General features: G+C 51.2%; 1 protein-coding gene across 1 annotated transcript in view; it reads left to right on the top strand.

The window, feature by feature from the left end:
- Positions 1–26,712, top strand: part of GRID1 (glutamate ionotropic receptor delta type subunit 1) — a 618,720-nt gene that overhangs the window by 115,032 nt on the left and 476,976 nt on the right. Inside the window, exon 3 of the mRNA XM_087824100.1 lies at positions 25,548–25,832. Coding sequence (XP_087680226.1) covers positions 25,548–25,832 — 285 coding nt within the window. The remainder of the gene's footprint in view (positions 1–25,547; positions 25,833–26,712) is intronic.

The raw sequence follows: 26,712 nt of genomic DNA, 5'->3' as shown, positions 1-26,712 counted from the left end.
CTCCCACGCTCCCAGGCATTTGCACGTGTGTGCTGAGCGCCCACTGCGGGGCCGTGGTAGCAGAGCCTGACCGCCGGCCGTACTGTGCAGGTTCTGCTGACAAGTACATGGAGACACAATACCCACAAATACATTCAAACACGGTGGGTAGGCACAGGTGGGCACCGGGTCAACAGCGGCATCTGATCTGACGGCCCGTGGGTGCCCATCCTCTGTGCCTCCTGTGGTACGAGTACGAGTGCTTTTTTGAGACAGTTGGAAAGGTTACTCTCCCCATTTGTCAACAGGAAAGCTAAGGTCCTTAGAGACACATGACCCAATTGTGCTTTTCGTACAAAGCTTCGTTGTGACTTGACTTGGACACCTACCCAAGAGATAGTCCTTCTGAGGGCCTTGGGTGTGAGGGAATGGCTGAGCACAAGAGCCCTGTGCCCTCCGGGACTCAGCCTGCTAAGGCTGGGATAAGGTCACAGGTGGCTTCTGGCTCGGGCCATCATGGCAGGGGCCTCTGTCCTGGGTGCAGACTGGTTCTGAGGCAGAAGGGCTGTGCCCTGAGCACTCGGAGGTGGTGGGGAGAGGTCACAAGGGCATCTCTGACCTCCCAGGAACCAGCCCTGGGCCATTCTGTTGCCCTTCTTTTTAGATTTTCAGGCAAATTAATAGGGACTTCAGCAAACCAACCATTTCCATTTGGAGCTTTAAATTGATCGTGGATAATTTTCTGACATGCATGTCTCCTGCCATTTGCAAAATGTGCGCCACAAGCCTCCTGGAAGCCTGGCTAAGCAGGCAGCGTTTCCTCCGTCCCTGGCCGTCACCTCAGGGTCCCAGGTCTGATGGAACCAGCCTTGGATTCAGAGACCTTAGATAGAACCCAATGCTGAGAAGCTCTGTCCTCAGGGAGCCTGGGATGGCAGCTGGGACAGATGTTGGGCCACCTGGGGCCCATCACTGTCCACATTTCAGGGCATAGGTGAATGCATCATTCTTGTACCCATCTGTGGAAGGAGCCCATCTGCTGGGACTCCTTCCTGCCAGCCCTGGGCAGGGGATGATTAGTTGGCTTGGCTATGGCCCTGCCTGGAGGAGGGGAAGGCAGTTCTGGGAATAAAGAGAAGGGACTTGAGAGAAATTAGGGAAGACTTTCTGGAGGAGGTGACAGCTAAGCAAATTCTTAAAGTCTGAAGTCTGAGTTTATAGTGGCCAGGGGAGAGTTTTGCAGATGGAGGTAACAAGGCATGCAAAAGTACAAAATCTTGAGAGGTGATGTGGTTTAGGGAACAGTGAGATGTCCAGGTATGAGACAGAGGAAGGCCTATTTCCTTGTTCTGGGCTTGGTGCTGATGGTGGCTCACTCCGGATTGACTAGTAGTAACCGTGTGAGCTCTGTTTCCTGCCCTTTCATTGTCCATCACATGACCAACTGTTTTCTGGGAGGGGTGAGGCTGCCTGGAGGGGTGGCACGGCAATCCTGGTTTTCTCCTCTGTACTCAGAGATTCATTTTCTCATCTGTGAAGTGGAGATTATGATAAAAGCTTCCACAGGTGATTGTGAGCATCATCAGAGGCCAGTGGAGACCAGTGGTGGCTTCTCTGTCATTGTTATTGTTTCCCAGCCCTGGTGGGTAGGAGGTGAGCAGAGGCTCTGGGATGGGGCAGGAAATGTAGGGCAAGGCCACGTGGGGTCTGGAGCCAGGTTTAGGAAGCTGGGACTGGTTAGACTGTGTTCAGGAGTGTGAGAGAATGACAGGGAGGAGGAGACTCTTTCATGAAATGGATCCCAGGAGCTTAGGATGCCTGGACTGACTAATTTTTTTCAGTCAACAAACACCTGTGGGGGTCTGCTGTGTGCCAGACTTTGTGGCAGAAGATTCTGAGTGAGCCAGACAGGTGTGACCATAGCTGGAAGAGTGCCTCAAGAACGTGGGCAGTGTAAGGTGGCAATACCATGCAGCCTAGACTGGGGCCAGGGCAGGGCAGGGCAGAGGCCCCTAGAGAAGCGTGCCAAGGCTGGATGGACTCAGTGCAGCGGGTGCTGTGGAGGAGGCTCCAGCAGGTGCAGGGCCTGAGCAGTGACTGGCCAGTTGTTGAGACATTTTGGATAATTCTGTGTTCTAGGTGGCACTGGGCAGTAATACAACTGCTCGGAACTAAGCTGTGTGGCTCCTGGAATGCCCAGAGCCCATTTACTCCCAGAAGTGCCCCCCTACTTCCCCCAGGTCACAGCTGAAGTGTGTGGAGGACACTGGTGAGCCAGGCTGTGTTCTAGGCACGGCTCACTATCGACTGCTTAGCCTAGTGAGGTGGGCTAGTAGTTGGCTCCCTTTGCTGGTATGGAAATTAGGCACAGAGGACTTCTGTGTCTTGCCCAAGGTCACACACCTTATTAAGTGGCAGAGCTTGGCTTTGGGCTTGGCAGCCTGGCTGCCATGTCCTTACTCTGAACCCTATACTGTCCTTGTCTGGTGCCTGGTGATTTGGGGGCCTCTCTTCTTCCCCGGGGGAAAGGGAACTGGCCATATCACCCCCATGCACTTGCCAGGGCTGAGTGACTGGGGTTATCAGGGAGGCATGGAAGGTTATATGGCTGGAGAGGTTGAGGTGCCAGAGGGCCCCTAAAGTAGAAGGCGCGAAGGATATCACAGGGGGACCCTTTCCTGAGCTTCAAATAGTCTCTATTTTGAGGGCACAGAACCTCTCTATGGACCGAGGTAGACCCTCCTCACTGGGTGTGCCAGTTGCCTCCATACTGCCCACCCTTGTTTGGGGCACCCCGGGACAAGAAGAGGATCTGGAGGGTATGTATCCCTCCCCCCACTCCCTCACACAGTGTTCGAGGTGCCATTTTTATGTTTCTGTGTTGAAGAGACTCCTTATTGCAATGCACGAAGCCCTTCAATGTCCCTCCTTGAGGTACCAACTCCTTAGAGTCATGAACTGTGTCGGGTGAGTGTGGGAGGGTGTGGCCAGGGCCAAGGGGGACCCATGCCTTCATTTCCCGAGGTCGACCCAGCTCCCTTGGGGGTGTATGGTCCCCTGGGTCTCTAAGCTCTGCTCTGGGCTGCTGCTCATGAGTACTGATGTCCCTATTGGGCACCGGGGACTCAGAGGGGTGACTTTGCTCTGGCCTTGGCTGAGCAGGCCCAGCCCCTGTGATCCCTTATGTGGAGCAAACACCTGGCAGCCCCGAGGCTCCTGGCCAGGATGTCGGATGGAATTAGCTGGCAGCAGGGACAGGTGGGTGTTGATGGAGACTGATTGCTGGGAGGCAGTGGGCCGCAGGCTGCACAGAGCTATTTCCAGCAGCTGCAGTTGTACCAAGGAGGCTTAATCCTGCTAAGTGCCTTTGTGCTCTGGCAGTATTGAGTGAGGGCAGGGGCCACGGCCAGAGCAAGGCCAGACTTCCCTGGTTGCCTGAATTTCCCTTTCCTTCTACCCACCCTTCTACCCACCCTCCGAGCTGTGCACCCATCCCCCTGTTGTCATTTATTTCCTCCCTCCCTCAGTGCTCACTGTTTATCTACCACATGCCAGACACCATGCTGGGACCCCCAGATCCTAGGTCCTCGTGTGGCTCACAGTCTAGCAGTGGGAACTGCACTGAGGTCCCATGAGGGAGGGAGCACTGGCTTGCCTTGGGGGTGATCTCAGCTCAAGCGGTGTCTTGGGGGCTAAACAAGGACTTCACGGGTGGGACTTGGGCTCAGTCCTCCAGAGAGGCCCAGCATGGGTGAGTGCTCAAGGGCAGGAAGTCCTCTGGGTGCTGCACTGTGGGGTGGGGCAGGTGTTGGGAAGGGAGTAGAGAGCTGGATGAGGCTTAGCTCCTGAGGGTGTTGGGCCCAGCTTAGGAGTGGCTGGTCTCTTGGGGTGGGAATCTTTGAGGATCTTAAGCAGGGGAGGGTTTTAGGAAGATTGCTTGGATGAGGAATGTGCCAAGGGGCAAGGCTGGAGGCAAGAAGATGAAAGAAAAATCCTGAGCTCTGCTCCCTGCTTTGTTCCCGGCCCTCCTCTCTCCTCTCCCTCCAGGTTGCTGGCAGCTGCCGTCCAGCTAGCTCTGTGTGAGTTCTCAGGGTGGCCCCTGGATCTTAATGCCAGGCTTGTAAACTCTCCGGGTTACCTAAGGCCCACCCTCCACCCTAGAAGGAGGAACCCTTCCAGTGGATGGTTGGCTTCAGCTGCCATTGTCCTGTGACCTCTTTTTCTTGACACCACTCCCCCAGCTTCTCCTTCCCCTGGGCTTTGTCTCTCATCTCTGGCTCCTCTCTGGCTTTTCCCTCCCTGGGAGGGGACCTGCTGTGGCCACCTTCAGGCCCAGGGTCAGCCAGGAGAGGCACTTCCTGAAGAGGTTACAGGTGCGTGGGGGCACTGGCTGTTTTCATGAGCTGCAGGAACACAGCTCAGGGTGGCTCCTGCTCCAGGTATTTGTTAATGAAGGAGGAACTCCCCCCGCCCCAAGCCTGTGCCGGTGGGTGCACAGCATCAAATCATTGAAATGGCAAGGCCGAGGGGCAGTAATTCTCTGTGCTTGTCGCCAGGTGACCTTTGGCGGCTCCCTTTCCTAATTAGTGCTGCCAGCTGGCTGAGCTCAGGGGTCTGTCTGGCTGTGGGAGAGGCAAGGTTCGGCTGCTTCTCTGCTCGGACTGCTCCTGTGCTCCTCCCATGGACTGGAAAGAAGAGGCTGGGCCAGGACACAGGGTTCCTGCCAGGGTGGCTCCTGCTGCTGCAGATAGCCCACGATTCTGGGGAGTACAGAGGGTGGGGCTCCGGGGAGTGTCAGCTCAGGAAGGTGGCTCTTCCAATAACTTTGCATGAGTGGTGTGTGTGTGTGTGTTTGTGGTGTTTGTTATATGCAGTGTGTGTTGTGTGTGTGTGTGTATGTGCAGTGTGTGAGTGTCAGTGTGTTGTATGTATGGCATATGGCATGTATTTGTGGTGTGGGTATTACATATAGTGTGTGGGGTTGTCAGTGTGTTGTTTATGATGTGTGGTGTGCTTGTGTATGTTTGTGATGTTTGTTATATGCAGTGTGTGTTGTATGTGTGTTGCATACGTGTCTATGTGCAGTGTGTGTCAGTGTGTTGTGTGTATGATGTGTGGTGTGTGTGTCTGTGGTGTGTGTTATATGCAGTGTGTGTTGTATGTGTGTTGCATATGTGTGTATATGCAGTGTGTGTTGTGTGTATGATGTGTGGTGCACGTGTGTTTGTGGAATGTGTGTTATATGCAGTGCATGTTGTATGTGTGTTGCATATGTGTGGGTGTGCAGTATGTGTCAGTGTGTTGTGTGTATGATGTGTGGTGTGTGTGTTATATGCACTGTGTGTTGTATGTATGTGCATGTGCAGTGTGTGTGTTTTGTATGTTGTGTGTGGTGGCCAAGGATGGGAAGGTAGGAACAGATGGTTCCCTCTTTTCAGGTGAATGGCCCTGGGAGTCCTCTGGGGGATGCCTGTGATGTGATGCTCTCATCCTTACCCTCTTCTTGCTCCTCATGTCTCTGCCCTGTGCCCTATTGGCCCACCTTCCTGCCTACAGTCTTGACACCATCAGGCAGCTATTAATTGAACCAGGTGCCTTTCAGTGGGCCCCATGGAAGCCCAGCCCTATAGCAAGGGGTTGTCAATCTGTGAGTGCCCCCAGCCTGACCCTGGTTGATCTAACAACATGCAAATTCGTTCACTAAAGGCTCATCTGCTCATTGGGAATGTCCTCAATCAGTGGGGACTAGAAGTACAACTTCCTCAGGTTGGGGCCTTTTGTGAACTTTATTTTTTATTGAATTTATGGGGTGATGTTGGTTAATAAAATTATATCTGTTTCAGGTGTACAGGTCTATAATATATCATCTGTATATGGTATTGTGTGTTCGCCACCCCAAGTCAGGTCTCCTTCTATCACTATTTATCCCCCCTTTACCTTCTAGCTCCCCACCCCACTTTCCCTCTGGCAATCACCATACTCTTGTCTATGTCTATGAGTTTTTTTCTTAATCCTTTTACTTTTTTTACCCAACCCCCAAACCCCTTCCCTCTGACAGCTGCCACTCTGTTCTCTGTATCTATGAGTCTGTCTGTATTTTGCTTGTTAGTTTATTTTGTTCATTAGATTCCACATGTAAATGAAATCATATGGTATTTGTCTTTCTCTAACTGGCTTATTTCACTTAGCATAATACTCTCCAGGTCCATCCATGATGTCCCAAAGGGTAAGATTTTCTTTCTTTTTTTTTTTTTTTAATGGCCAAGTAGTATCCCATTGTGTAAATGTACCACAGCTTTTTTATCCACTCATCTACTGATGGGCACTTGGGTTGCTTCCAAGTCTTGGCAATTGTAAGTAATGCTGCAGTGAACATAGAGGTGCATATATTCTTTTGAATTAGTGTTTCAGGTTTCTTTGGATATATTCCCAGAAGTGGAATCACTAGGTCATAAGGCAGTTCTATTTTGCAATTTTTTGAAGTAACTCCATACTGCTTTCCACAGTGGCTGCACCAGTCTGCATTCCCACCAGCAGTGTACTAGGGTTCCCTTTTCTCCACACCCTCGCCAGCACTTGTTGTTTGTTGACTTACTGATGTAGCAATTCTGACAGGTGGGAGGTGATACCTCATTGTGATTTTAGTTTGCTTTTCTCTGATACTTAGTGATGCTGAGCATCTTTTCATATGCCTATTGGTCATTTGTATGTCCTCTTTGGAGAAGTGTCTGTTCAGGTCCTTTGCCCTCTTTTAAATGGATTGTTTTTGTTTTTGTTTTTTTGGTGTTGGGTTTTATAAATTTTGGATATTAACCCCTTATGGATGTATCATTGGTGAATATGTTCCCTGATTCAGTGAGTTGCCTTTTCATTTTGTTGATGGTTTCCTTTGCTGTTCAAAAACTTTTTAGTTTGACGTAGTCCCATTTATTTATTTTTTCTTTTGTTTCCCTTGTCTGAGGAGATATATCAGAAAAAAATATTGCTATGAGAAATGTCCAAGATTTTACTGCCTATATTTTCTTCTAGGATTTTATTGTTTCAAGTCTAACATTTAAATCTTTAATCCATTTTGAGTTCATTCTTGTGTGTGGTGCAAGAAGGTGGTCTAGATTAATTTTTTTATGTATCTGTCCAATTTTCCCAACACTGTTTATTGAATAGACTCTCTTTACCTCACTGTATTTTCTTGCCTCATTTGTCAAATATTAATTGACCATGTAAGTGTGGGTTTATTTCTGGGCTCTATTTGGTTCCATTGACTTCTCTGTCTGTTTTTATGCCAGTACCAGGCTGTTTTGATTACTATGGCCTTGTAGTATAGTTTGATAACAGGTAGCATGACCCCTCCAACTTTGTTCTTCTTTCTCAAGATTGCTATGGCTATTTGAGGTCTTTAGTGCTTATAAAGTTTTGGAGTATTTGTTCGCATTCTGTGAAATAGGCCATTGGTATTTGATAGGAATTGTGTTGAATCTGTAGAGTGCTTTGGATGGTGTGGACATTTTAATGGTGTTAGTTCTTCCTATCCATGAACATGGTATACGCTCCCACTTATTCATGTCTTCTTCAGTTCCTTTCTTCTGTGTCTTAAAATTTTCCAAGTACAGGTCGTTTGCATTCTTGGTTAAATTTATTTCCAGGGATTTTATATTTTTGATGTAACTGTAAATGGGATAGTTTTCTTAGTTTCCCTTTCTGATAGTTCATTATTGGTGTATAGAAATGCAACTGATATCTGGATATTTATTTTGTATCCTGCTACAAAATAATTAATTTTTCAGTTCTAGTAGTTTTTTGGTGGAATCTTTAGGGTTCTCTACATACAGTGTCATGTCATCTGCAAATACTGACAGTTTTACTTCCTCCTTTACAATTTGGATGCCTTTTATTTCTTCTTCTTGTCTGATTGCTGTGGCTAGTACTTCCAGTACTATGTTGAATAACAGTGGTGAAAGCCGACATCCCTGTCTTGTTTCTGACCTTAAGGGAAACACCTTTAGTTTTGGCCACTGAGTATGATGTTGTCTGTGGGTTTGTCATATATGGCCTTTATTATGTGGAGGTATGTTCGCTGTATTCTCACTTTGCTGATAAATTTTATCATAAATGGTGCTGGATTTTATCAAATGCCTTTTCTGCATCTGTTGTTATGACCATGTGATTTTTATCCTTCATTTTGTTTATGTGATATGTCATGTTTATTGATTTGTGGATGTTGTACCAATCTTGCCTTCTCAGAATAAATCCCATTCACTTGATTATGGTATATGATCTTTTTAATATACTGCTGGATTCTGTTTGCTAATATTTGTTGACAGTTTTATCATTTAAATTCATCAGGGATTAGCAACCAATGAATGTATAAAGAAGTGGAACAACAAATTGATGTCTCTCTCTCTCTCCCCTCTCTAAAATCAATCAATAAAATTTTTTAAATGAAAAAAAAAAATTCATCAGGGATTTTGGCTTATAGTTTTCTTTCTTTGTACTGTCTTTATTGGTTTTGGAATGAGGATAATACTGGCCTCGTAAAATGAGTTTGGGAGTCTTCCCTCCTCTTGATTTTTTTGGAATAGTTTGAGAAGGATAGTTGTTAGTTCTTTTTTGAATATTCGGTAAAATTCACCTGTGAAGCTATCAGGTCCGGGACTTTTGTTTGTTGGGAGTTTTTTGATTACTGCTTCAAATTCACTAGTTGTAATCTGTCTATTCAGATTCTCTGATCCTTCCAGATTCAATTTTGGAAGATTGTATGTTTCTAGGAATTTATCTATTTCTTCCAGATTGTCCAATTTGTTGGCATGTAGTTGTTTGTAATATTTTCTTACAATTCCTTGTATTTCTGTGGAGTCTGTTGTTACTTCACCTCTTTCATTTCTGATTTTATTTATTAGGGTCCTCTCTTTTTTTTCCTTGATGAGTTTAGTTAAAGGTTCATCAATTTGTTTCTCTTTTCAAAGAATCAGCTCTTGGTTTCATTGATTTTTTTGTATTTTTTTTTTTTAGACTCTATTTTGTTTATTTATGCTTTGATTTTTATTCTTTCTTTCCTCTACTCACTTTGGGCTTTGTTAGTGGTTCCTTTTCTAGTTCCTTTAAGTGTAAAGTTAGATAGTTTATTTGAGATTTTTTTTTTTGAGGTAGGTCTGTATTGCTATGAATTTCCCTCTCAGGACTGCTTTCTCTGTGTCCCATATATTTTAGCTTGCTGGATTCTCATTTTCATTTGGTTCAAAGTATTTTTAAATTTCTTCCTTGATCTCATTGTTAATCCATTCATTGTTTAGTAACTTTTTATTTTGCTTCAATGTCTTTGCATGCTTTTCAGTTTTTTTCTTGTGTTTAATTTTTAGCTTCATACCATTATGGTTAGAGAAGATGCTTGATATTTCAATCTCTTACATTTATTGAGACTTGTTTTGTGTCTTAACATGTGGTCTTGTTCCATGTGCTCTTGAAAAGAATGTATGTCCTGCTGCTTTGGGATGAAATGCTCTGAAGATACTGATTAAATCCGTCTGATCTAGTGTTTCATTTAAGGTTACTGTTTCCTCGTTGATTTCCTGTCTGGAACATCCATCCATTGATGTCAATGGGGTGTTAAAGTCCACCATTCTGACTGTATTACTGCCGATCTTTCCTTTTATGTCCATCAAGATTTGCTTTATATACTTAGGTGCTCCGATGTTGGGTGCATAAATGTTTACAAGGTTTCTATCCGTTTTAAAAAAATTTATCTTTATTGTTGGAAGTATTATAGATGTCCCCTTTTTTCCTCCCATTGATCCCCCTCTGCCCAGCATCCGCCTCTCCCCCAAGCCTTCTCCACACTATTGTCTGTGTCGATAGGTTATGCACATATGCATATAAGTTCTTTGACTAATCTCCCCCCATTCCCTACCCTCTCTTTCCCTCTGAGATTCATCAGTCTGATCCATGCTTCTATGTCTATGTATCTATTTTGTTCATCAATTTATTCTGTTCATTAGATTCCACCTATGAGTGAGATCATGTGATACTTGTCTTTCTCTGACTGGCTTATTTCGCTTCGCAAATACTCTGCAGTTCCATCCATGTTGTCTCAAAGGGTAAGAGATCCTTCTTTTTTATAGCTGTGTAGCATTCTACGGTATAAATGTACCACAGCTTTTCAAGTGCCCATCAGTAGATGAGTGGATATATCCTCTTTTTGTATTATCCCTTTATCATTATGTAGTGTTCTTCTTTGTCTCTTATTATAGCATTTGTTTTAAAGTGTATTTTGTCAGATATAAGTATTCCTACTCCTGTTTTTTTTTTGAATTTCCATTTGGATGCATTATCTTTTTTCATCTTTTTGACTGCCTCCTCCTACCTCTGCCTGCCAGCTACCTGTTAGACTCAGTCACTGGAAGAGCCTCTGGTGGTACTCAGTGAGATAGGTTCTCAGTGAGCCACCAGGTAGGGGTGAGAGTTTTTCACCAGATTTATACATATTCAAACTTGGTGTCATTGCTGATTCTGAGGCCATTCTGTAAGTGTCCCAGGGTATACCACATCCAGCTGCCACCTGCTGGGTGCTCAAACATCTTTGTGGTAAGCCAGGGTCTCAGGGAATTGTCAGGGTGAGACCAGCAGAATTTATTAGGCCCAAACAGACCAAGATTTGGTGGTGTGAAGGGAAGGTGCTGCACTGGTCAAGCCTGCAAGGAAAGAATTTCTGTCCAAGAGCCATGAAACCCAGTCTGTTCCAGATTCTGCCAGGAGCCTGATCTCAGTGGGGTGGGGCCACTGGGATTCTGGAGAGTGGGAGGTGTTGGTCAGCCTTGAGGGAAGTTGGGAGGTGTGGCTTCCACCCCAGAGCCACGCAATTCAGTCTGTCCTAAATTTTGCCCAGATCCCGGCTGGGCAGAACCACCAAGAGTTGAGAGGGTGGGGCTGCTGGGAGCCCAGATAGTGAGGCTGGTGGATCTCCTGTGAGGGGGAGGTGCCAGTCAGGTTTACAGGAATGTGAAGGGGACGGGCCCTGCCCCTAAGCCACACAACTCAGTCACTAATATCCCCCCCCCCCCCGCCCCCCGAGTCTGCTCAGACCTCTGCACCTGGGCTGAGGCAGCTGATCCTTAGCAGGGCGGAAGCTCGGCAGGGTGGGTAGACAGGGAGACCAGAGGGTGGGATTATGACATTCCCTCAGGCTGATGCAGTATGGAGTGGCATGCACCACCCAAGAAAGATGGAGTCTGTTGTGTTTAGAGTGACTCAGCTCAGGGGGCCCTGGCAATTGTCCCCTTAGCTCTCTCCCCAGAGCCACAAACCCCAGTCTCTTCTCGCATGACTCTAATCTGCTCCGACCTCTCTCCACTAGAGCCCAGGGTGAGTGGCTGCGAATGAAATTTTGTGCATTGGCCCTTTAAGAGGGCACCTGGGTCTCTAGCAAATGCTTGTCTCTCCCTGGAGGACAGAATCCCCACTGATTTTCACGGCCAGATGTTATGTGGGCACCTCTTCCTGGCCTTGGTGCACTGGGTGGGGAGCCTGGCTTGGAGTTGAGACCCCATGCTCCTCAGGGGGAACCTTTGTAGTTGTGATGTCCCTCCGGGACCTCAGCCACCACCTGAGGGAGCCAGCCCAGCACTTTTTGTGTCTCCACACTTCCTACCAGTCTCGATATGGCTTCTTTGGATCCTTGGCTATAAGACTTCTCTTCAGCTAGTCTTCAGTTGGTTATTTAGATTGACTGTTCTGTATTTTAGTTGTAATTCCAGTTTGGTCCTGGGAGGAGATAGGTGTAGCTTTTACCTACTCTACCTGCCATCTTGGATCCCAAATCTGTTTTTGAACTTTAAAAAAGGGTCCTGTCACTCAAAGAAGTGTGGGGACCTCTAAGTTGTGAGGATGGATTCTTAGCCTATCTTTCTGCACCTCTCCCTACAACCTGGGGCCCCTTGGCCTTCTTGACTCCACTCCAGGGCAGGCCTGCCTTGCAGACCTAGGGTGGGGCTGGGGCTGGGACACCAGCAGCTCTTAAGGCACCTTCTGGATCTTGCTATGTCCAGGCCCACTTCCAGGCATCAGCCCTTTCCTGCCAAAAACATGCTTTGAGGACATTGCAAATTGCCAAGAGCAATATATATTCCTCATCTAAATATGATTATGCTGAAACTCTATAAATATTTGTTATTCTCAGCCTCGAGTAGTGCTTCCCTTGGTGTTATATCCTTTTAAAAGTCACCATTTAAGGGAAAAATGTGTTGTGCTCTTTCTGGGCAGCTGCCATCACTGGTGCCAGGGCTGCAGCAATGCAGGGAGAGAATGGAAACAGGGCAGCCACGTGGATCTCAGTTCTGTGATTTACCTGAGCCCTGGCAAGTTGCTGGGCACCTTTACTTGCCCCTAGGCCTGGGAGAGGGTCTGGGAAATGGCATACCCCTCCTTTGTCTCCTCTGCTCTGACTTGCACCAGGGTTCTCATCTGGAAAGCTGGAGCCACAGTTCTGTAGAGTGAAATCAGTAGTTCCTGTGTGAAATTGTCCTCAGCACTTCTGCTTGATCTAAATTCAACAGTTTCACTCACTTCTTCAATAAACATTCCCCAGTCACCTGTGCCTTGGGGACCCTGACCTCCAATAACTCACAGGTTGGTGGCAAAGACAGAGGGTGGTCATTCGGAGTGATAGTTAACAGGCTGAGCTGAGCTCTGGGTACCTGGGTGGGAAGGTACTAGGAGGCTTCCTGGAGGCAGGCAGTTGTGGGCTGAGGTCTGCAGGGCAGGAAGGGGATAGGGGCTTGGGTGTTGGTGTAACAATGGCCAGTGGCCCTGGATGGTGGTGTTGAGGGAGCGTAGCCTGGGTGCAATAAGGATGTCAGCTGGTTGTTTCCCCTGGTGGGATCAGGGCCCCTGGGGCGTAATGGAGGTGCAGGTGGGGGTGGGGTGCTGCCTGGGGGTGGGGTCTTTGGGAGGAATGGGCTGCGTCTATCCTGTTTGTGTGTCTCCCCACATCCCTTCATGCCCGGTCTCCATATGGCTCTGTCAGAACAGAAGCAGCCATGCTGGGAGAACCCAGGCAGGCTGATGGGGCAGTGTGGCCATGGATCTGACCAAGACAGGGTAGGCTGCAGCCTCCCAGTGCCCATACCTCCTTGTATTTCCCTCTGCACCTCCCTAAGCTCTGAGCCTTCGGGGTCACCTTCCCATTAACTGTGCCGGAGTGTGGGCAGCTCTTTGAAAAGACAGTAGGGCTGGAGTGAGCCGGGGTGGGGAGTCATGCTCCTCTCTGGTAGGGCTCTGCCCAGATAGGTGCTGATGCATGGCCTCGCTCAGCTGGGCTGCAGCATGTTCCTTTTAGCAATGGTGGGGAACCTCCCGCCTGCAGAATCATCTGGTCTGGCCCTGCCAAAGCAACCACAGGCGGGACTTGAAATTCAATAAATCTAGAAGCTTTTTCATAGCTAATTTTTCAGTTATAATTTTGTATGGCCTGCAACTGATGTTAGAAACATCCAAATGGCCCTTGGCAGAAAAAAGGTTCCTTGCCCCTGGTAAATAGATACAGGAAATAGATTTGTGAGTTTAGGTATGTTGGGAAGGTTGAGGGGCTGTTGAGAGAGTGGGAGTTTTGGGGTTTAGTAGGAGGTGGGAATGGGAGAAACAGAGCCCAGTTAGTGGGAGCATGTCCTTGGGATGAGAATAGGAAGGTTTTCCTTCTTTCCTTTTTTCATGTGACTTTGAACATCAGTCTGTTGCCTTCTGGTCCTTGGTCTTTAACTGTTGCCTCTTGGTGTTCACCTGCTCATCCTTGCTCTTCACCTGTTCCACTTGGGAGATAGCAGGATCTGCCAAGTCAGAATTAACTTGATTTTGAATTCATTGCCTTCTTGCTGTATGACCTTGGGCGAATGACTTGCCTCTCTGAGCCTCAGTGTCTAAAGTGAGAAATGGGGACAATAATCCTTACCTCAGGATTGTCAGGCAGGTCAGATGCAATAAAGGAGAGAGGCTGCCATGCACAGAGTTGCTTGATCAGTAAGTCAGGTCTCTCCCTCGGCCTGGTTTGCCTACAGTGTGAGACACAGCATGTGGTTGTCACTTGCTCCCCATGCCATCTTCACCACATCTTGGAGAACAGACTCAGGCCTTGTTGAGGGCTGCCGAATCCCATGGGCCTATGGGAGGGTACACACTTACCCAAAGGGCTGAGCTGGGCTGTCTTCATTGAGGTGTATGTCCTTGCAGAGGAGACGGTGCTGAGGTAGGACAGAGTTCAGATATCTCCAGAAATGCCGAGTCACCCAGCCAGATCCTGGTGAGGTCAGGGGCCTGGTGCGCAGTTAGGGCTGCTGCTCAGATTGCCATGGGAACTCCTCAGTACAGAGCAGCTTGTATGTGCATGGGCAGGGCTGTATGTTGCAGGTGGTGTACAGACATGCTTGCTGGGTGGGGCATCAGAGGGCTCTAGCTCCCAGACCCACAGCTTCCCCATCCCTCGTCTTATGTGGATCCTGGTGGCTGTGTCCTGCTGTCCCCTTGCCCCTTTGCCTATCTTCAGGGAAGGTGCCTGGGCAGAGGAGAGAGAGGGGCACTGCCTTCGCTGTTCAGGGCAGGGCTGGAGCTGGGCCCTGATTTACCCTCTGGTGCCTTTAAGGCCTAGCCTTACACATGTTGCCTCTTTCACAGCAAGAAAATGAGTGAGCGGCATAGTGGGCTTTTTTGAGAGGAGAGAGAGGTGATTCTCAGTTCTTCTCAGGCCTCCCTTTCCTGGTTCCATGCACCACATTGTCCAGAGCAGGCCCGGTGCATGGGAACGTGTATCCCTAAGGCTCCTCTTCTGTCCAGCAGGAGCGAACACAGGGCCTGGGCCCAGTTGAGCTCTCTGTGCTGCCCCCACGAGGTGACTGTGAAAATTCTCTGTGTGTGCCTGGTGTCATTGCCTGAGAATGTGATGCCTGCTCCCCTTGCGCTGGGCTGCGGGGAAGGGCTCATGTGCATTTGTGCACACTGTCACTAGGAGAGTTCTGTGACACAGCTATGCTCTTGCTTCTGCCCTCTCACCCCGTGAGAGGTCTTGGATATGACCAATCCCAGTGGCAGGCCCCCTGCACTTAGGGTCGCCCTTCAGCACTGATGTACCTTTTGGAGGCCTCTCCACCCCTCCAGGAAGCAGGCCTGGCTGCCAGGTGTGCCAGTGTGTCTGTGTCTCCAGGCTCAGTCTGGTCTATGGCACACGTGGCCTGCATGGGGTTTCCATTAGTGGCAGAGCTGGATGAGGGCCCTGCTTTTCCTTTCCACCCTGATCCTCTCTCCTCTGCCAGCTCCTTTCTTGGAACTCAGGGCTCATGAAGCTCTCTCAAGCCTCTGGGGGATGCTGACTGAAGGCCGAAGGGCTGGCCTCACTCCCCCAGGGCTGGTGGCATAGGCTCCTGCCCTGCCCCGCCCCTTAGGCCCTTCGCCCAGGCCCAGGGTGGACAGCTTGTGCCTCTTGGAAGGTCTGAGTTCTCGGCCTAACTCATGCTCATAGCTGGGGGTGGGTCATACCTGGCAAGAGACCTTCGAGTCTCCAGGCCTCTGTTATTGCCTCAGTAAAGGCGGGTATGGTGACCCCCACCTAGGCCTGTGGACAGTGCCAGGTGATGGTGTGTAAGGGTAGCACATGCCACTGGATGACAGGTTCCCTGCTTGGTCCTCTTGGCTCAGGGAAGGGGCCTGGGCTCCTAGGTATGCCCACCTGCTTGCCTGCCACTCTGCTTTTAGCTGACTCTGTCCCCTGACCTACAGTGGCCCTGGCTGTCCTCACAGCTTCTGCCCCTGCACTCCCTGCTCCAGGTCCTCCCAGGGCAGAGAGCAAGAGGAGTCCACTTAGGCCTCCTGTCCTCTTGTTGTGTCCTTATCGGGTCACCTTTCCAGAGGCTAGCTCTGGAGGGGTGGCATCACAACAGAGGTTGGCAGCCCAGAGACCTCCTTTGAGAGATGTGCAGCTGGCAGCGCTGAGTGCAAGGCTCCCATGTGGAAAGTGGTGCAGCTGTCCCAGCTGTGGGATCAGGGCAGGTGGTGCAGCTGTCCCAGCCAGGGTATCAGGGAAGCTGGCAGGATGGAGTGGGGGCTCCTCTGGGTTAGTAAAGCCCAGAAGCTGGGTTCACGGGTGGCATCCCCAGCCCTGAGAGTGGGCTCTCCCTGCCCATTGGGAGGGCTTCACGTCAGTCCTTCAGTGCTGGTCCTCACCAGGTGGCAGGCTAGGGAGAGGCATAGAGGTTGGGTCTACTCATCTTCCCAGGCTGTTGGAGGGGGCTGAGGTGTGTGGGGGTGTCCCTGTGGATGCTCCCCGTAGAGATGGCCCACAGGATGGTAATGGGGACCTGTTGCTTAAGGTTTGCCTGGTGAAAGCAGCCATCTCCGGCTGCCCCAGCAAGGGGAGGACCAGGGCCAGCATTCTGCTCATCTAACATTGTCCTATTGCTGCCTGCTCCCCCAATACATCTGGGTACTAGGGATAGAGAGGCCCTTAGGGAGCTCAGTCCAGGGGTGACAGAGATCCACAAACAAACAGGGACACTGTTTGAGCTGCGGGCATGTATCCAGCAGGGGAACAGCAGGGGCATGCCTGGGATTGTCCTGATTGGGCGACAGAGGTCCCTGGGAGGAAGAGGGGACAGGTGGGAGCCTAGCAGGGGCAGGCAGATACAGAGATCTGAGCTGGACGCAGAAGAACCTTCAGGAGCCTGTGCAACTTGGAGCTTAGTGGTAGCCTCTGGATGCCTGGGGCAGGCCAGGCCACAGGACTAGTGGGAGGCCTTGGAGCTGGGCTCGGAGCTGGAGTTTGGCGGGATGGGCTGTTTCCATGTCTTCCAGTGTTTCCTGGAAGGGGCACTGGCTGAGGTGATACTGTTACTGCTACACTAATCTGCTGGTGTGAGAGGGACAGGTGCTGAGGGCTTAGCAGGCAGGCATCCAGGGGTCAGCTTTCAGTCCAGGATGGAGACAGAGCCGAGGCACAGGCGTGGGGCTTGGTCCCTTTCTTTACCAGGGAGAGAGGGCTTAGGCTGTGGGCATGACATGAACAGAAGGCACTGGGTGTGTGAAGGTTGGGGCATAAACTGGAGCCATGCTGGTGTGTGGCACTGAGAGGTGGTGGGGTACCTCACAGACGGACTCCTGGGCACTGGGGAGCATGGAGGGCATTTCGGGGGCACGTGTGGTGCTGCACTTCTGTCTGTAGAGCAGGTTGGAGAAGGAAGAGCTGGGAGGCATGGAGACCAGTAGACTGATAAGAACTGTGGGCAGACAATAGGGGGTGGCATTCGGAGGCAGCGTGAGAAGAGCCCTGGAAGAGACACCTGGGCTCGGGACACTGAAAGTACTGCAGGAGGCCCCTGGGTGCTCGGTTGCTTTTGAGGTTCTTCGTCTCCCAGGACTCGTTACTGTGCTGATTGCACTTTCAGCGTTGGTTTCTGTGTGACTCCTGGCCTGGAAGCCTGGTGTACCTGGAGGAGCAGTAAAAGTCCTTAACAAGGAGCCAGAAAACTATAAATAAGCCAGCACCCAGTGTGTTCCCTGAGTTCCAGTCTGCAGGAGCAGGCAATCAGTTTTATTCCTAAATTGGCATAAGGATGGGGCCTCAGAGATGGCACGGCGCCTCCAGCTCCCCCCCACCCGCCTACTTGGCTGGCCTTGTGCATGCTGTCTGCACCAACTGCCCTCCTGCCCCGGCTACTGTTTGCCACCCAGTGGGACCCTTTGGCCCTGCTCCCACTGCATCCCAGGTGGGGCCGGTGGGGTGTGGGAGCTCCCAGCCTGGAGCTGTTCCAGGAGAGCTGCCCTCCGGGTGCTGCTGCTCAGGCCAGCCTCTAGCCCACTGTCTCCTTGGCACCCCCTAAACTCTTGGCGACACCCATTTTAGAGTGGGGGATTGGCTTTAAGACACTCCCCTTCTCCAAATTGTGGGATGTGGCTTCATTTTTGGGAGGAGGGTCTGGGGAACTTGGCAAATTTGAAAACTCCGTGTCTCTCCCCTAAAGTATGGATACAACAGGGCTCATCCGGCAGAGCCGTTAGGAGTGTTAAATCGTGTGAGCTGTGCAATGCCAAGTCCAGCGCGGGGCCAGGGGTTGGGAGGCAAGCAGTACACAGATGCTTCTGCTTGCGGCCTCCTGGCTCAGGAATGAGGCGATGGGCGGCAGTGAGAGCACAGTTCACAGCCCCAGACACCTGTGAGTGCCGTGCAGGAGAGTCTGTTGAGGGAGGAGCGGGGTCAGGGACATTCTCTTGAGGAAATGACGGTTGCCCACAAAAGTACAGGGTGATGGGAGTTAGCCAGAAGACAGGGGAGGAACATTTCAGGCAGTGGGGGAGTGTGTGACGGGACCCAGGCGGGGCAAGAGCTTGGGGTGTCTGCGTTCCTGCACAGAGGCCAGCCTCCTGGGACTTGGGACATGGGACACGGGGGTGGTCAGGTAGGGCCTTCTAGGCACTGCCGAGGGTGTGGATTTATCCTAAGCACAGTGAGAGGCTCATGCGAATGTGAAGCAGGGACAGCACGGTCTGGCTGGCGTTTCATGAAGGCCGCTGCGCTGTGCTGTGCAGAACGGGTGGCATGTGTATGGGGAGGTGTTGGGGATGGAGGAAAGGTGACAGGTCCGAGAGTATTTTGGCGACCTTGGGTGCAAAGGGTCAGGGAGAGAGAAGGGTTAAAGCAGGTGTGTGGCCTAGCCGCGTGTGGCTCAGCGGTTGAGAATCGACCATGAGATTGCGGTTCGATACCTGGTCAGGGCACATGCCCAGGTTGTGGGCTCGATTTCCCGGTCAGAGGCGTGCAGGAGGCAGCCGATCAATGACTCGTTGTTGATGTTTCAACTCTCTCTCTCCCTCTCCCTCTGTCTGAAGTCAATAAAGATATATTAAAAAAATAAAACAAAAAAAAAAAACAACAAAAAAACCCCCAGGTGGATGGATGGGGCGTCTTTTACTGAGATTGGCAGACTGGGAAGGACAGGATCACCCCAGGAAGCTCAGCGTTGACATGCTAAGTTGATGTTGCTAGTGGACTTGCCAGGGGAGACCCCCTGAGTGGATCTGGGGCCCAGGGAGGGTTGTGGACAGGAGAGGTAACTATGGCATCATCCACAGGGCAGGCAGGGGTAATGTTTAGAGGGATGGGTCAGATATACAGGGAAGGTTGAGGATTCATCGAGAGCGACATTGTGAGGGGTGTGGGAGAAGGTGAGAGGTGGGAGCACCCAGAGCTCAGGAAAAGGGCTTGCCAAAGACAAACGCAGGGAGGCGTGAGAGTGCGGGGGCGAGAAGTGGGGTTGAACCCCCGTGATGATGGCTCCCATTTCATCTATGAAGAAATGAGCAAGGGCACTAGTTGGACATGGGGGAGAAGCCCAGGAGGGCTGAGCAGAGCAGCAGGGAGGTGGAGAGGCATAGAAGGAGTGGCCAGTGCAGGGCCCTGTCCAGGTTGAGCTTAGTGCCTCACCTTGCAGGGTCGAATGTTGCCAGCTGTGTGGCTGTCCCTGACTCTCCTCCCGTGACTCACAGACGTGGAGACATATTAGACAGGTTGACCCACTACAGGCTGACCCTGGATGGGGTTTCACCAGCTGGGCTACATAGGAGGGAGCAGTGGAGGTTCTGCAAAGAGTGACTGTAAGGACTAAGGGACAAAATGAAACTGGGCGAGGGACAGGAGGGAGGGCAGGAGGAGGCTTCAGCAAAGGTCTAAGGGCAGGTGCTTGTCAGGACCACCCTGTGCTCCCCAGGGAGTGCAGGGGAGGCCCGAGACCTCCCCTCGGGGTGCCCTCTGCTGGCGAGTGGCGAGGGAGGCCACAGCACTCCAGGGCTGCCTTCTAGCTCTGAGACTACCACTCATTTCCCCCCTTTTATGCTTTTGTTTATCTTTTAAATGTCATAATAAAATATGAGAAAACGTTTATTCTCTATAGATCCATAATTTATTCTGAATTATGATAGTACTAAGTTTGGTCAGTTATTCATTGACTATAAAGTATTTATAAATGCTACCTTAATTTAAAGCATTAGCCATTAGAATTCAAATGTTAATAGAGCCCGTGCTGACTTAACAGAGGAGAGGAAGGACACAGGTGGTGAGGTGTCAGCAGAGGGGGTGCTGTGGCTGTTAAGATTATTTGAAGTAAGGCCGTGGCCCCAGGAGCCCCACTTGGGGGCAGGCAGAGGTGCTGCAGAGCCTGGGCTGGTCTGCTGGACCCCCTCAGGGAGAGGCCCTTCCTTCTGGAGGCAGGGCTGCCTGGAGTCTGGCTCTCCCTCCATGGCCTGCCTATACCAGAGGAGCCTCACAGGCTTCTTCGGGTTGAGGGCACCTCTACTAGGCTGCTTCCACTCAGGAGGAGTGTCCCCCCTTGCTTGTCCATCTGGAAAAATCCTCTCCTCACTCCCCAAAGGCTACTTAGCACACACGGTTGAGGGGCCTGTGGGGTTAGAATAGCAGGGGTGGCATGGGTGGGTCTTGCCTATTCAGGGCCACATCTGGCCCTCCTGGAGACCCGCTCTGGGGCATGAAATGCTTGGGGCACAAGGTTGGGGGGCTAGGTTCATTGTGACCAGCACTACTACCAGGGATTGGCACCAGAAATTGTGTGTCTCTTCTAGCACAAGCCTTCTAGGGAGTATTTTCCCCCAGCCTTGTTCCTAGAATTTTCCAGGACTCCCCATGGGGATTAAGGAGACTGGGTATGATCAGCAGTGGTGCCAGTGACCTCCTTTTTGGGGCGCTGTCTCAGGACTAGCACCCACCTCCAGGCACTGAGGCACTGAGCTGTAGATTCTGCCCAGTGTGGAGAGGCTCTGCTTCTGCTTGTGGGCTCCTTCCCCAGGCCAGTGCTGAGTGTGGCGCTGCCCCAAGAGTCTCCACCAGGGAAGGGTTGGGTAGACTCCCCCTGGATCCTGGCTCTGCCCCTGCTTGTCACTGTGTCTTCCTGGAATGGGCTGTGGGGACCTGTGCTCTGGTGCTGAGACTCTGTGCCATTTGCTCTCTGCATGGCCCAGGCCACACAGCCAGCCCTCTCTGTGCTTCAGTTTTCTTACCTGGGGTGAAAGTTATGAGATCCCGTCTGTCCTGTGATGTGGCCAGTGCTGTGCCTGACACGCCTCACCCCAAGAGTCCTGTGTCTGCAGCAGCTCGGATGCCCACATCTCAGGGTACCTGGAGGGAATGCTGGCTGAGCCCAGGAGTCCTCGCGTCTTGCCTCAGCCCTGAGCTCTGAGCAGCTTCTTTCTTCCCAATCCTGGGCCACTGAGCTCGGGTAAGGGGGCTCGAAGCTGCTCGTTGCTTTCATCTCTGCTTTCTGCTTTCCCAGCTGACGAGCCATTCTCAGGGAGCCTTTACCGGTCCATCTGCCTACATTGTTATAATCAAGAGAGATCATATGATTTTGCAGTCAAAGGATTATAACAAAGGCTGTGATCTTCTGGTGAGCTGCAGAAATACCTCCAAGCTGGAGAGGCGGATCCAGCGTGACTTCGACATTCCTACGCTGTGCCAGGCTGTGTGAGTGGCTCTTCACGTACAAAGACCTTTCACAGCATGAATACGACAGCCCCATGAAGTGGGTGCATCACCTTCACCAGAGAGCAAACCACAGAGGCCCAGCCCCTCACTGAGGCCCCACCCAGTATTCACGCAGGGCGGATTCAGACCTGGGCAGCCGGACCTCACTGGGGCTCAGCATCTCCAGTCGCAGCCAGGGCCTGAGTGTAAAGTCCTGTCCTGGAAATGAGCACAACCCTGATTAAGCTAATAGCTGACTTGGCTTTGATGTATTTTGATCTTATTATTTTTATGTTAGGAGCCTCTAAATAACCATCATTTCGATAGCGCCCCAATTAGCAGGCCATTCACAGTGATTGGAGATTGACTTGCATCGGGCCTCTCCATTAGTGCCTGGGAGAGGTTTCCAGCCCTAATTGCCCACCTTGTCTGCTGGGGCTGGAGGCTGAGGAGCTTGCATGGGCAGGGTGGCCATGAGGACAGGTCCGTGGTGCCCACCTCCACAGGAGGCTGTTGGCTGCGGAGTGAGGTCACCCTCTGTTGTAACTACTATCTTGGGATCTTAGACATTACTTGGGTGGGGACATTGATGGGGAGGTGGGGCAGGAAACTGGCATCTACTTAGCATGTATCTTGTGCCTAGCACAGGGTCGGCCCTTGTGGTCCTCAAAGCTCCACTGGCTAAAGATTCTTATCCTCATTTAATAAACACCTGAGGCTCAGGAAGGGGACAGGCCCATGATCACATGGCTGCTGCCTGAGGAACCCAGAGCTGCTTCTGCTGTCTGCGGCCCCAAGCCCAGCTTGGAAGCTGGCGTCTCTGGCTGCAGCAGGGCTGGCGCAGGTGACCAGTCGGCTACTTGTCTCTTCCCTGAGCACGTTCCTGCTGCCTGGCCTGGTGTTGCCATCCTGCACCCATCACACTGCTCTCCCCCTCTCTGCTGGTCTAAACCTTTCTCTCCCTTTGAGGCCCCGATGAAAACCCCATGCGTTCACCTTCCTTTGGGTCCCAGGGAGCTTCCTCTCTCCTTTCTCACTGGCTGAATTGTGGGGTCTGTGTCCTTGGTAGATCAGAGGTGAGACCTCTGGTCATCCTGCCTTTGTCCCCTCCCCACCAGTGCTTGGCGCAGGGGTCTGCAAACGGGTGTGCAGAGCGTGTGTATGAAACAGGCAGGGGGAAGGAACAGTGTGTGGGAGGGGTGGGAGATGTGCCCAGGTGGGGAAACGGAAGCTTGGGAGGTTCAGCGACTATAGGATCAGTGTATGGAGTGGGGACAGGGCTTGCCGTCCGAAGCCAAGTGGTGACCTGGGAGGGAGTGGGCGGGGCAGGCAGCCCAGGGCTGGCACCCAATGATGGCCACAGTGAGGGCATTTTCTCTGAGGTCCTGGGCTGGGGCCGGAGCTGGATTGCTTGATGCCCCAGTGATGTACAGTTTATTTTGTAAGCTTACTTATGTAAAGTTATAAGTGCAATATATTGTCACTAAAGAGGGGATTTGCCAGGAAGAAAGAGAATCCATCCATCACAGCACCTTAGCTTTTGGTGTTTCTTTTTGCCTTTTTCGTAGGCGTGCTCTTTACCTAGGAGTAACCAGGTGAGCCTACAGTTCCCTGTCCTGGTTCTGTCACTTCGCCATGTCTCAGAAGCTCTTTTAGCCAGGTGACATCTCTGTCAGTTGCGTGGCCCCATAACTTGATATCTGGGAAATGGGTGCACTGCCGCCCATGCCACGTGACGTCACGAGGATCATGTGAATTCCTGTGTGCACAGTGCTCCACAGGTCATCTGCACAGAGAAATTCTCACAGAATGGTGTCTGCTCTTACATGGCTTCATACTTACACATTATCAGAGGATTACTGTCCTTTGCTAAAGAAATTATCGGTTCACGACGTGAAATTTCAGCAACGCGGAAAAGAAGGGATACCACTCCTAGGCTCTTCCAAAATGCAATCACTTTTGACATTGTGCAGTCTTTGCCTCCACTTTCCTCTCATGCCTGCTGCTTTCTTTACTCAATATTGTAATATGTAGAATTGTGCATTGTTTTCACATGACTTCAGGACAGGCACTTTCCTGTTGCTGCAGTGTCTTTGTGAACAGTTTTAAAGGCTGCTTATGTTTTTAGCAAACGGAGCTCGTTCCTGGCAATCACCTATCTGTGCCTTTTAGATTGTTAGCAATGTTTCAAGAGTATGGATAAGTGTGCTTTGAATGTTTTTGGATCTAAAGCCATATCCATAGTTTGGATAGGTACCTGAAGTGCAGTTATTGGACAGAGCAAGGAAACCATCCTGGCTTATGGTATTTTTGCACCAGTCTTTACTGACTGCCATGTGGCGAACACCGTGTGTGTCTGGGGAAGGGTGGTGAGCAGACCGGGCATGGCCCTTGCCCCTGGAGAGACAGAGTAGGGGGATTATGGGGTGCAGAGGGAGCACTGGACAAGGGACCGTAGCCAGTCTGAGTCTGACACACGAGTGAGTGTGAGGTTCGAGAGGCAACAGAAAACATGGCAGGTGCCAGGGGCCAAAAGTTGGGCAGTTGGTTGGGGCAGTGAGCAGGGCCGTGTGAGCAGCAAGGCTGCACATTTTGGGCGCCTGCAGGATGCTCTAAGGGCTTGACTCTATGCCCAGGGCTTTGGGAGCCACCGGAGGACTTTGAGCAGGCACACGACATGCCTGGGCTTCTGTCTGGAAGAGAACTCCGCGTGTAAAGCCTGGTGAGAGGGGCTGGTGCCCTTGGGTGGTTGTGTGACTCCCCCGAGGGACTTCAGGGGTCTCTTGTTTCACACCCCAGCCGTCATGCATGGAGGCTGGAGATCAGCAGGGAGAACTGGGGGCATTTGAATCCTTGTTCTGTGGGTGTCCTCGGGTGGGGAGCAGCTGTTTGATACCTGGGGATGGTCTTTCCCCTCCTGAACTACCACTACCTGGCTCTTTGGGTGCTTCCCCTGCCCTTGGGCTCCTTCTCCCATCCTTGTCTGAAACCCAGGGGCTCTCACCGAAAGGACCAACTGTCAAAGCTGATCAAAAGCCGGTGGCGGCAGCAGGTGGCTGCTGACAGTCCCAGGCCGTGCTCTGAAGCTGCAGCTGCTTCCCCACATTCTTGCTGTCACATGAGCATTATGAATCCATGTTGCTCAGAATTATTCAGAAATAGTCTGGTATTGCGAGGTTTATCTTTCTGTTGATGGGTCTGATGTCCCCAGAAGGTGTAATGTGGCTGACACGGGCGCCCTCGTGGTTACGGATGACTTCAGAAGGCCAGTGAGCCCCCTGCCCCCCTGGGAAAGGCTGCTGGCGCCTCACTGCTGCTCCTCCTCTGGGCCAAGCCCGTGACGGCCCTCAATAGGGAGCATCTCCCTTTGTTACTGTCAAGTGGCATTCGAATCACCCTGGGCTTCTAGAGCCAACTGCTTCACCCTGGGCTTGACCCGGTGTTTCTATGATATGAGTCAAGTGGATGTGCCCAGAAGATGCAGGGTTCGGTCTCTTTTTTTTTTTTTTTTTTTTTTAACCAGCAACCTGGGTCCTCTGGGATAGGTGTCTCCCTGACTTTCTGATATAATTCATTCCCTTCAATCCCAATCAGTTTTCAGTTCAGCCAACAATGGAAGAACACACAGTATTTTCCTGTCCTGGGCTTGGCCTTGGGGAAACACAGATAAAAAAATGAGTTCTCGGCTCTCAAGGGGCTCCCAGCCCAGGGAGGAGACGGGATGGCTAATTTAGCAACACTGGTGGGTGTCTCAAGCAGCTGTGGGCTAGGTCCCTATTCTGCCACCCCTCCTTGAGTAGCCTAGGGCAAAAAATTTTGCCTCTTCTGACCTTTGTTTTCGGATCTGTTGAATGGGTACAAGAACGTCCAGCTGGCAGGATCACTGAGGGCACCGTAAGACTGTGCATGTGAGAGCTGCTGGCCTGGCCTGGGATGGGTCTTGGTCCCTGGAGGGAGGCAGCATTTCTTGGGGCCCCAGGCATGAGCTGCCAAGTGTGGGCTGTATGAGTTGAAGCCAGTGCAGCATCACTCCCATGCTGACCCCTTCCTCTCTCTCACTTCTTTCCAGCCTGTGATCTCATGACCCAGGGGATTTTGGCTTTGGTCACGTCTACCGGCTGTGCATCCGCCAACGCCCTGCAGTCCCTCACAGACGCGATGCACATCCCACACCTCTTTGTCCAGCGCAACCCAGGAGGGTCACCACGCACTGCCTGCCACCTGAACCCTAGTCCTGACGGTGAGGCCTACACGCTGGCCTCGAGACCGCCTGTGCGCCTCAATGACGTCATGCTCAGGCTGGTGACAGAGCTGCGCTGGCAGAAGTTCGTCATGTTCTACGACAGTGAATACGGTGAGTTGTACAGGCAGGGGCTGCTCTGGGCTCCAACGGAGGCCCAGCTGGGTGCTGGGCAACCTACCTACTGGGCTGTTGTGCATGGCAGGCAGCCAGGCACCTCAGAGCAGGCGCAGAGGCGTGGAAGGCGGTGGTGGTCTGTGCTGAGCAGGTCTCGGGTGGCAGGGCCCAACCTTGAGCTTTGTGAGTGGGGAGGAGCTGTGAAAACAGATCCATAGACAGGCACTAAAGTTGCCTAGCAACACACCTTATCCTGACAGCCGAAATTTGAATCATCTTAGAGTTTTCAATAAAATATTAATAACCTGCTGGCAGGAATCTGAAGGGCTGCATGCAGGCGGTAGTGCACGCCAGCTAGCCTGGGTCCTCCCGGAAGCCTCCCTCAGAGATCGCCCATCACACTGGAGGGTCGCCCAGCCTTCCCAGCTCCTCCCTCCCTCCACCCTCATCTGCCCTTCGTTTCAGGGTCTTGGGCAAATGTCAGAGGGAAGGACACCCTGAGTGTCATGGAGCCAGGCTGGGGTTGTGTGGGTCTGGGACAATGGGCGTGGCTGGACATGGCTTCTTTGAATACATGCCATATGAAAAAAATCAGTTTGCTTGTTAGAAAACCAGAAAAATGAGTTTTGGAGAAATAGCTTCAGGTTTTCTTATGGCTGCTCTGTGAAAACAGGCAGGTCCTAGTTCTAAGATAAGACAGTTTCCATGCTGCATCCTTTTTAAAATTTATTTTGAGATAATTGAGATTCACATACAATTATAAAAAAAAATACAGGGAGAGCCCATGTGGCTTCACCCAGGTCCCCACGGCAGCATCGTGTACAACTGTCATAGTATCATGGGCAGGGCTGGACATCGATGCTGCCCACGGACCTTG

The sequence above is a fragment of the Miniopterus natalensis genome, chromosome 14 (assembly GCF_054644295.1).
Source record: "Miniopterus natalensis isolate mMinNat1 chromosome 14, mMinNat1.hap1, whole genome shotgun sequence".
NCBI lineage: Eukaryota > Metazoa > Chordata > Mammalia > Chiroptera > Miniopteridae > Miniopterus > Miniopterus natalensis.
This window is presented reverse-complemented; position numbering and strand designations above follow the sequence as displayed.